An 11,379-nucleotide genomic window follows, 5' to 3' on the forward strand; every position below is an offset into this window, starting at 1 on the left:
CAGGTTTTAAAAAACATTTATTGTTATTTTTTTCACGTTAATAGTTTATAGAGGCATGTACTTCATTCACAAAATAGGAACAGGAAAAATTAAAATCAGACAAGAAAAATAGATAGGCTGGCACCTTTTCCCCCCTTTTTTTACATTATCAATATATATATATATATATATTACACACAGTACACTTTGTAAAACATGACATTGAAAAAAATTATAGGTCAAAGCTTGCAATAAGCAGAGTACAAATACATCTGCACTGTACATGCAGAAGACACATGAGTGTGGGTTAGTCAAATCAACCCACCTAAAATATGACAAGAATGATCCGAATCTTCTTCCGTTTTGACAGGAGTCACTATTGTGGATTCAGGTATAATGGTGGGAACAGTTGACGGAGTCTTGTAGGGTCAAACTAAATGGATCTAGTTGTATAAATAATATGGCTGTTTTAACACCACAACCTCCCATCTATCCCCATAAACACATTTCCAGCTGAGCTCCATGCTGATGAGCATTAGCCGCATGTTATTTACACAGACTTTGATCCAAATCTAATGTAAAGGCCACGTATGTTTAATGAAGTGTATTCTCCCAGAATTAAAACAGAGCACTCCAATTAATGTCAAACAACGACTTCTTAGTCTCTGGGTCAAGTAGTTCAGAGTGTAGCTGGAAGTAAATCTATTAGGTAGAAAAAAAGTGGCCATATGAAAAGAAACAGCATTTTAATTATGGGTTCTAGAACACAAAGTGTAGAACACAGGGATAACTATTCAGAGTTCCAGCAGAGTGAATTTATAAACCTTGTCCGGTAGCAACCTTACCATGGTTATACTAAGGTCACCATTCTGAGTGAAATAATCCTGTCTCGGGTTCATTGGCTTATGAGGCAGGAGCTAAACAAACAATGACCATCGCCGGGGTCAGGAGTTCAAACTAGAATGAAAGAACAACTAGAGGAGGTTCAAAAGGCCACACACTCAAAGGCCTCATTCCAAATTGGATCACTTGCCACTCAACCAAGAGCACTTGTCGAGATGCAAAGGACTGGATAGGTATAAGCAATATGGTGGTAGCTTTTCACCATATTGCTTATACCTATCCAATCGTTCCAGAATTACACAAGAACCTAGAGGTAGGGGTTCCATAACTGTATAAAATATCATTATCCCTACTTATTACATTCAGAACTTAAACCACAATACGCAATGACACACACCTCTATGCCTACAACTAACTTACCCCACACCTCTGGTCTGTAAACGTGTACATTGCTATGGCCAGGAGTAATCTACGGGAAATGTCCTATATCACTACCTTTATAACGGTTATCTTCACTTTTGACTTCAACTGAGGATAAAACTGTAAAGTTTTGAAACGCTTTTCCATTTATCTAAAACCAGTTGAGAAAAATATGCCCCTCCCCCCCGCAGATTCTGTCCACCCCTGTCACTGACACCTTCCAATCACAGCTGTTTTGACACATGGACACACTACACCACCACCTCACAGTTCACGCAAACTGAGCCCCGAACACTTTCACATCACAGGGAATCTTACTGCATATAATACATACTGGTCCACTTTAGACCTAAACTGCGAGGCACCTCGTTTTGGAGGAACAACAAGTACTGTACAACAGAAGGTCGCTAGACAGCTGAGAGGTGTCACCACCTGCTGGCCAGCGTCAGTACCGCAGTGTGGCCAAGCCTCAACAAGTAGGCACTGGGCACATATGGGTAAACCTTAAAAACATCAAGTCACAACGATAAGCAGTTTAATTTGGTTTCCATGACACAGGCCAATGACGTGAGAGCAGAGATGTATCAAGCATAGAACTAGAATGACCAGAATACTAAAATGGACATTCCCATTCAATGGTCTATGATTCTAATTATATGGCATCTGGTGTTGTAAACACTCCCAGTGTTTACAACAAACACTCCCAGTTCAGAGGTCAGAGCAGCTGATTGGTCAGCACTTTATTTGGCAATGAATGGTGACCTCGGGCTGATCTCAAATCACAGCCTATTCCCCATATAACAAACAAGTTTAACCACAAACCCTACATAGCTCTGGTCAAAAGTACACTATATGGAGAAATAGGGTGTAATTTCAGACACAGCCTTCGTAAAAAGTGATGTTCAAGGTTGTAGTCTCTGATACGTTAAAATAATCATTGATCAACGTGTAATAACTTGACCATGAGCTAGAACTGGTTGAGGAGCTTGAGGCTATACTGTATACTCTCACATAAGACACCCTTCAGCAGCTTGGGAATGAATGTAAACCAAACTATCAATCCATCCATCAACTAACATCTGAAGCTGATCCTTCTAGGCTGTTAGTTACAGCAAGCACCTGCCTGCACGCACACACACACACTCTCTCTCTCTCTCTGTCCTAACAAATCTGCCTACATACACTCATGCAGACACTCCCTCTCTCCCTCTTCACAAATCTGACTACACACACCCACTCAAGGACACACCTTTCTTAATCTGTTTTTGGACATGAAGAATGCAGAACATGATGGATAATAAAACGTAATCTTGAGAGTGCAAATGCGCCATGTGTGATGACATGATCAAAACCCGGTTGGAGACCCCCCATTTCATTTTAAAATTGGTTTAGTCCAGCATCCCCTCCAATGGGTCTTCTTTGTATAGTCCAGGTTGTCTTTTAAGCACCCGTTGTAACGTCTATCGATAGTACAAACCAAACACCCCTAAATTATTTGTAAACAAAATTAGGTTTCTTGGTGATATCTTCCAGCTTCATAACATCCATTTTATAAACGTTGGGTGAAAAATCTGTACAAAATGATTATGTCCCAGTACCTCCCAGCTCAGATTTAGTCTTCTCCCAGTCCAGGTCCTTCCTCGGCCCTGGTCCATTTAACACCCAGTCTGTCAGCTTTTGGCACAGGCATTCTCCACTCTGAAGTGTGAAGACTGATGACTTTTCCTGCCATCATCAAGTGATGCTGAGATCCATTAACAGTCCTGGGTGGACAATGGGGTCACAGTCAACTAAAATAAGAATATGCTTACAGTAGGCTGTGCGTGGTTCTTCTGTGCAACTGCATAAATAGTTGTGTGTGTAACTTTCTGATGATTAAAAGACAAGGCTATATCTATGGTGATGCGTGAAAGGAGTCCGTTTCCATGGTTATGCTGAGTGTGACATTTTTGGAACTACAGGGACGCGTTGGGAGACTGTTTCCATGGTGCCAAAAAAAAGAAAAAAATGGTGGTATACTTAAGGCATCATATTAGATGGCTGGTTTCTTCTCCTGAGAAGAGACAGAGATACATTTAGTTGATTAAATCTAGCCTCATAGAAGACAGATGTAGTCAGGGGCAGAACTCGTGTTGGCTCACCTTGTTATGACTCCCTCTCCATGATGATTGTGATGGTCTCACTCCCAGCTGTAACAAGGAGGCCAGATGTCTTTATGACCAAAACTGAAGCTACCATCAACACCATTCAGAGCAGAACCTACAGATCAATTGTGAGCAGATACCTACTGTCATTCTCCAGGTGTTCTGTGACGTTGTTGGCATGCTGCTCGTTGCCAAGGAGATGGTTCTGCGACTCGCTGAGAGGACTGGCCGGGACGTCTTCAATACTGGGAAGAAAATAATCTATTTAAAAACATCTGATTGATAATGCATTACTGAACATGTTTAGATCATATTTGATGATATGTCAAATAGAAGTTCTCAGGTTTCATCTTAATCTTAAATCTGACAGCCATTTGTTGGCATTGATTAACCTATTGATCATATTTTATTACCTTTTATTGGCCTCTGGCTGCAAGCTGACTGTGGGCTGTTCTGGGTCAATGTTGACAAGCCGTGATGGGAACGTCAGTCCATCACCCTGACTGTATCACATCACATGACTCAGTATTGTATCACACCACACCGTCTCACACCACACCGTCTCACACCACACCGTCTCACACCACACCGTCTCACACCACACCGTCTCACACCACATCACACCACACAGTATTACACCGTATCACACCACACAGTATTACACCGTATCACACCACACAGTATCACACCAGATCACATCACACCACACAGTATCACACCAGATCACACCACACAGTATCACACCACACCGCACCGTATCACACCACACTGTATCACACCACACAGTATCACACCAGATCACATCACACAGTATCACACCACACCGTATCACACCACACAGTATCACACCACACAGTATCACACCAGTATCACACCGTATCACACCACAGTATCACACCACACAGTATCACACCAGATCACACCACACCGTACCACACCGTATCACACCACACCGTATCACACCACACCGTATCACACCACACCGTATCACACCACACCGTATCACACCACACCGTATCACACCACACCGTATCACACCACACCGTATCACACCACACCGTATCACACCACACCGTATCACACCACACCGTATCACACCACACCGTATCACACCACACCGTATCACACCACACAGTATCACACCACACAGTATCACACCACACAGTATCACACCACACAGTATCACACCACACCGTATCACACCACACAGTATCACACCGTATCACACCACACAGTATCACACCAGATCACATCACACCACACAGTATCACACCAGATCACATCACACCACACAGTATCACACCAGATCACATCACACCACACAGTATCACACCAGATCACACCACACAGTATCACACCACACCGCACCGTATCACACCACACTGTATCACACCACACAGTATCACACCACACAGTATCACACCAGATCACATCACACAGTATCACACCACACCGTATCACACTGTATCACACCACACAGTATCACACCACACAGTATCACACCACACAGTATCACACCGTATCACACCACAGTATCACACCACACAGTATCACACCAGATCACACCACACCGTATCACACCGTATCACACCACACCATATCACACCACACCGTATCACACCACACCGTATCACACCACACCGTATCACACCACACCGTATCACACCACACCGTATCACACCACACCGTATCACACCACACCGTATCACACCACACCGTATCACACCACACCGTATCACACAACACCGTATCACACCACACAGTATCACACCACACAGTATCACACCACACAGTATCACACCACACAGTATCACACCACACAGTATCACACCGTATCACACCACACCGTATCACACCATATCACACCACACAGTATCACACCAGATCACACCACACAGTATCACACCAGATCACACCACACAGTATCACACCAGATCACACCACACAGTATCACACCAGATCACACCACACAGTATCACATCACACCACATCGTATCACACCACATCACACCGTATCACACCACACCGTATCACACCACACCGTATCACACCACACCGTATCACACCAGATCACACCAGATCACATCACACCACACCGTATCACACCACACCACACCGTATCACACCACACCACACCGTATCACACCACACCGTATCACACCAGATCACATCACATCACACCACACCAGATCACATCACATCACACCACACCAGATCACATCACACCACAGTCTCACACCACACCGTCTCACACCACATCACACCACACCGTATTACACCACACAGTATCACACCACACCGTATCACACCACACCGTATCACACCACACAGAACACATCACATCACATCACACCACACCGTATCACACCACACAGTATCACACAGATCACATCACACCACACAGTATCACACCACACAGTATCACACCAGATCACACCACACCGTATCACATCACACAGTATCACACCACACAGTATCACATCACACAGTATCACATCACACAGTATCACATCACACAGTATCACGCCACACCGTGAGAGAGGAGAAAGAAGATAACAGAAACTCTGGGTTAGAGACATCCCTCACACTAACCTGGTGAAGATGGGTAGCAGCCAGAACTTCCTCTCGTCTCCAAACACCTGGGCGATGTTCTTCCCAAAGCCCAGAGAGAAACCGTTCTTATCAGAACCTGTTCTGAACACTGGAGCCCTGAATGCCTCTGAGGGAGAGAGAGAGAGGGGGGGGTGTAGAGAGGGATAGATGGGGAGTGAGAGAAAGAGAGAGGGGGTAGAGGGTGAGGGAGTGAGTGTCTGAGGAGCGAATGAGTGTGTGTGTGTGTTGAGGGACTGTGCATGAGTTATTTCTATTTGAACCTTTACTTAACTAAGCAAGTAAAGTTAAGATCAAATGATTATTTATGACGGCCTACCCCAGCCAAACAGGGACGACGCTAGACCAATTGTGTGCCGCCCTATGGGACTTCCAATCACGTGATACAGCCTGGAATCGAACCAGGGTCTGTAGTGACGCCTCTAGCATTGAGATGCAGTGCCTTAGACCGCTGCGCCACTTGGGAGCCCTTAAAAAAAGTGCGTGTGGGACTGTGTGTGTTACCTATGGTGGACCGGTTCTTCCCTACGAGCCACAGGTGGTAGCTGAAGAGGGAGAGAATGCTGATGCAGAACATGGCCGCCACAAAAAAGAGAAACAAGACATGGAATTTGGCGTGAGTGTCTGGTAGCTCATTCTGGGGAGGAGAGGAGGAGAAGAGAAAAAGAGAGAGGGAGAGTCAATGTCAAAAACCACATGGAGGGAGGGGTGGGGGAGAGAGAGGGAGAGAGGCGGGGCGCCTTGATAACCATGTCAACACAACAAAACACAGCAAACACACAACGCCATCACACAACATCCACAGGTGCACTTCATGCCCCGCAACAGCTACACTAAGGCTCTGGAGGCTGGGTTACCTTGGGGCAGTTCTCTGCCGATTTCCTCCGGCAAAGCTTTAGTACAAACAGAGACAAGACTGTTAGACACCAGGAGAGGTCAGACGGAGGGAGAGAAAGGTAGAGATTGAGGGGGAGGTGGTGAAGTGTTGGAAAATGGTTCAGGGATCATATAGGAGTCACCTGGAGTGAAATAAAACGAGGTGGAAGAAAGAAAGAAGGTGTATTAAAAGAGGACAGAGGAGCAGGCAGAGTCAGGGGCTGGTGAGATGGCATGGACAGGAGGACATGGTAGAAATGAACAGAGAGAGAGGAGTGGGGTAGACAGAACAATAATAATGTGTGTGAGGAAAAGAGGGGGGGTCAGAGGGAGAGCAAAATGTGAAAAGCTGGGAGGGAGGCCAAGAACTAAGAGAACAAGGAGCGGAAGGGGGGGGGGACAAAAGAAAGAAAGAAGGAGCTGCATAACAGTGAAGCAGTACAGCTGTGAGGCCACAGTGTTAAGCAGCAGGATGTGGGACAATCCAAGTGGTTACAACAAACACAAATAGTAGCATTTAACACACACACACACACACCCACACTGTAGCATTTCATACACTATCTTATATATGGGAAAAAGCACACACACACACACCCACATCTGCAGCATTGAATGTATGGGTGGGTGGGGAATAACAAGACTAAAGCAATGGATGCCAGAACAGATGCAGGCTGCAGTGAGTGTGAGACCATTACTCACTGTCCAGAACTTGATGAAATACTGCAGTACGGTGGCTGCAATGAACAAACAGTACACCAGAGAGTAGCACAGGAACAGAATAAAGAATTTGTAGTTGGAGAATCCCACACAGTTGTTCACCCTGAGAGAGAAAGAGAGCGAGAGGAGAGAAAAAGTAAGTTGAGTTATGATCATACTTCCTCTGAACATTAGAATACTTTGATATACTGTGGACGTGAGGAAACAGACAACATACCAGGGGCAGTGATGGTCCATCTTCAGCACACACCTAATACATGGAAGAAGAGAAAGAAGAATAAACAAATAATAAATTCTGAATCAGGCCATTCAACAGGAAAAGCAAGACTGGAAGAGAGAGGAGAGGAGACCGGAAATAGCAGACTCACATGTCGCAGGCAGAACAGTGGTGGCAGCGGTCTGGTTTAATCACCTGACACCGGTCACAGTAGCGGATCGCTGTACACAACACATTAATCCAACTGATAAGCTACACACTCAACGGGCCAGGGCTGGATCAATTAACTGGGAGAGAGACAGACTGACACACACAAACATAGATAGACAAGACAGATAGACAGACAGACCTCCAGCCCCGGTGCGTGTGTAGAGGGGCAGGTTAGCGGCAGCCCTCCACAGGATCTCCTGCTGCGACTCTGGTCTCTCCTCCTTCACATACTGCTCCTTCTCTGCCTTTGGCAAGCAGAACTAACAGGAGAGAAAGATGGCAGAGAGAGAGAGGAGAGATAAACAAAACAGACACAGGAAAAACAATTAAATTATGGTTAGTCCCTTAGCAACATTGTCCATCCACCTGTGTCATTGGAATAAATCTACTCATAGACATCTATCCAGTGAAGCTGTGAGCTACAGCCTTGTGGATGTTTCAGGGCAGGTATCTAAAAAGGCAGGGTACCTCTTTGGAGGGGTTGGCTGGTCTGGTGAAGATGGTCTTCCAGTAGGACCACACAAACATGACGAAGGACAGATGGAAGAACACCATGTAGATGACTGTAAGAGACACACAGACAGAGTCAGAGACACATTCACACCTGGCTTCAACATAGTCAAAATATGAATATTGGCTACCTGCACATGCATCAAGTGTAGATCAAGTTTAAGGGCGCAATTTAGTAGTGTCTACAGTGTGTATGTGTGTTTACGTGTGTCCAAATTGAGCCCAGTCCAGCCAGAGTAAATAAAAACGAACTTCATCCATGGCCCTTGAACAACAATCCCAATGAGCAGCAAATGGGCCCATGTCAGTAAAAGCCAATCAACCAGTAGAAATCAATCCCATCCAATAGCCACTACTTACTCTTTTCTGCTATGCTGGGGATGGTGACTGCAGGGGGGGGAAGGAGATAAAATAATGTTACGTTTGCATCTGGTGTATGTTGTGGGTGTCTGTATGCAGACATACTGTATGCAGATAGCAACAACAAGACACATTCCTGTGGACATTGAGCCATTCAACATTATTTTTCTGGCATTCCTGGCACGCTTTCACCTGTCCAGTTCTTGGACATCAATGCAGAGGAAGGAGAGGGAAGCCACGCCCACTTGAAACAAACAATAAGCATTCTTTATCTTTGCTTCTTCGTCTTTTACTTAGGTACATTGTTGCAGGTTGAAAATAATGTGAACAGTTCTCTACATCTGGCAAGATGTCAACAGAATAACAGATAACTGAGGTTGGTAGGCTATCGTTGTACCAATGTATGATAGCTTTTAATGAAGTGCTAAAATTGAACAGTTTAATTCCATAGCTAGCTAACGGGTGGATACAGAAACAGATTATTTGGCTAGCTATAGCGCTACATTGGCAGGATCAAAATAGCTAACTAGCCAAGCCTTTGTTATCTAGCAGTAGTCGCTCCATTCACTTCCTGTGGCCAGCTAACGTTAGCTAGCTAGCACAAATAGCAACCATAACACAACGACACTCGCAGTGAAAAGCATTTTTTTTTATACTTACAAATGCAGAGCTCTACGACGTAGGCATAGTAAGACCAACATACGACTAGGGCGATAAAAATAACAGGTATCCAAGCTAAGCCCCGTTGACAGCATCTCAATACGTGGGTGGGCGCCATCTTTACTCTTCCACCAAACCGAAGGGAGTGTTTGCGTGACGTCACGTACCAAACTCCCATGTGCAATTCCCTTCGTCTCCCGGTAGTGTGCGCAAGTGTCCCACACTTGCAAGTGCAGTCCAAACAGCAAAGCTGGCCTGGACAGCCAACTAGTTGTTTTCCCGCCTCTAAAGTGGGGCTGTAGTGGAGCAGGTTGAGAGCTTCAAGTTCCTTGGTGTCCACATCAAAAACAAGTTATCGTGGTCCAAACACACTAAGACAGTCATGAAGAGGGCACGTCAAAGCCTATTCCCCCTCAGGAGACTGAAAAGATTTGGCATGGGTCCTCAGACCCTCAAAAATTATACAGCTGCACCATCGAGAGCATCCTGACTTGTTGCATCACTGCCTGGTATGGCAACTGCTCGGCCTCCGACCTCAAGGCACTACAGAGGGTAGTGCGTATGGCCCAGTTCCTCACTGGGGCTAAGTTTCCTGCCATCCAGGACCTCTATACCAGGCGGTGTCAGAGGAAGGCCCTAACAATTGTCAAGGACTCAAGCCACCCCAGTCATAGACTGTTCTCTCTGCTACCGCACGGCAAGCGATACCGGAGCGCCAAGTCTGGTCCAAAAGGCTTCTTAACAGCTTCTACCCCAAGCGATAAGAATCCTGAACACACTAATCAAATGGCTTCCCAGACTATTTGTATTGTCCCCCCTCCCCCTCACACTCTTTTACGATGCTGCTACCCTCTGTTTATTATCTATGCATAGTCACTTTAACTCTACCTACACATACGTATTACCTCAATTACCTCGACTAACCGGTGCCCCCACACATTTACTCTGTACCGGTACCCCCTGTATATAGCCTCGCTATTGTTGTTTTACTGCTGCTCTTTAATTATTTGTTACTTTTATTTTTTTACTCAACACTTATTTTTCTTAAAACGACATTGTTGGGTAAGGGTTTGTAAGTAAGCATTTCACTGTAAGGTCTACTACACCTGTTGTATTCGGCGCATGTGACAAATAACAATTGATTTGATTTCAACAGAGCGACAAATGTTTATTTTATTGTAGGCTATATCATTCGATTAAATGGCTTCTTATGGTAGTTGTATCTATATTTAAGTGACTGCAGAAGTATGTGTGTTTTACAGGCAAGAACATTACTGAACCTGGCATGAGTACCACCTTTTCTTTTCAGATTCACTCACTGTAATACACTTTGGATTACAGTTAAATTATATGACAATATCACTTTTATTGCAAAAAGTAAACACTTTCTCCATGTAGCCTACCTACAGTTAAAGTCGGACGTTTACATACAGCCAAATTAATTGAATTAAACTCAGTTTTTCACAATTCCTGACATTTAATCCTGGTTAATTTCCCTGTTTTAGGTCAGTTAGGATCACCACTTTATTTTAAGAATGTGAAATGTCAGAATAATAGTAGAGAGAATGATTTACTTCAGTTTTATTTATTTCATCACCCAGTGGGTCAGAAGTTTACAAACACTGAATTAGTATTTGGTAGCATTGCCTTTAAATTGTTTAACTTGGGTCAAGCGTTTTGGGTAGCCTTCCACAAGCTTTCCACAATAACTTGGGTGAATTTGATAGTCATGTCACGACAAAGCACTTAACATGGTCCACGCACACCCACACAGTCGTGAAAAAGGCATGGCAGCAACTCTTCCCCCTCAGGAGGCAGAAAATACTTAGC

General features: G+C 44.7%; 1 protein-coding gene across 6 annotated transcripts; it reads right to left on the reverse strand.

Annotated features, from left to right (window-relative positions):
• LOC123991232 (palmitoyltransferase ZDHHC20-B-like) lies at positions 1 to 9,696 on the reverse strand. Of its 6 annotated transcripts, XM_046292605.1 has the most exons (16): positions 9,550 to 9,696; positions 8,890 to 8,916; positions 8,735 to 8,794; positions 8,488 to 8,582; positions 8,159 to 8,279; positions 7,961 to 8,030; positions 7,810 to 7,842; positions 7,575 to 7,695; positions 6,854 to 6,889; positions 6,501 to 6,633; positions 5,979 to 6,105; positions 3,800 to 3,889; positions 3,531 to 3,631; positions 3,384 to 3,431; positions 3,262 to 3,295; positions 1 to 3,005 (listed from the first exon to the last, which is right to left on the reverse strand). In XM_046292605.1, exons 1-14 carry the CDS (start codon positions 9,665 to 9,667, stop codon positions 3,388 to 3,390), a joined length of 1,176 nt encoding a protein of 391 aa, XP_046148561.1. In that variant the 5' UTR covers positions 9,668 to 9,696; the 3' UTR covers positions 1 to 3,005; positions 3,262 to 3,295; positions 3,384 to 3,387. The 6 variants fall into 6 exon arrangements, with proteins under 6 accessions (XP_046148561.1, XP_046148559.1, XP_046148562.1 ...); XM_046292603.1 differs by having other exon boundaries at positions 1 to 3,295; XM_046292606.1 differs by having other exon boundaries at positions 1 to 3,295; positions 3,527 to 3,631.
• Positions 9,697 to 11,379: the final 1,683 nt, after the last annotated feature.

This window comes from Oncorhynchus gorbuscha, linkage group LG12 (genome assembly GCF_021184085.1).
Source record: "Oncorhynchus gorbuscha isolate QuinsamMale2020 ecotype Even-year linkage group LG12, OgorEven_v1.0, whole genome shotgun sequence".
Lineage (NCBI taxonomy): Eukaryota > Metazoa > Chordata > Actinopteri > Salmoniformes > Salmonidae > Oncorhynchus > Oncorhynchus gorbuscha.

Excerpts from the sequence above, each read along its gene's own strand:
- LOC123991232 (XM_046292605.1), bottom strand. The coding sequence starts at position 9,667 with ATGGCGCCCACCCACGTATTGAGATGCTGTCAACGGGGCTTAGCTTGG. Across the intron at positions 7,843-7,960 it reads CACTGTTCTGCCTGCGACAT|GTGTGTGCTGAAGATGGACC; the intron begins GTGAGTCTGCTA and ends TCCATGTATTAG. Across the intron at positions 7,696-7,809 it reads ATGGACCATCACTGCCCCTG|GGTGAACAACTGTGTGGGAT; the intron begins GTATGTTGTCTG and ends TTTCTCTCTCAG.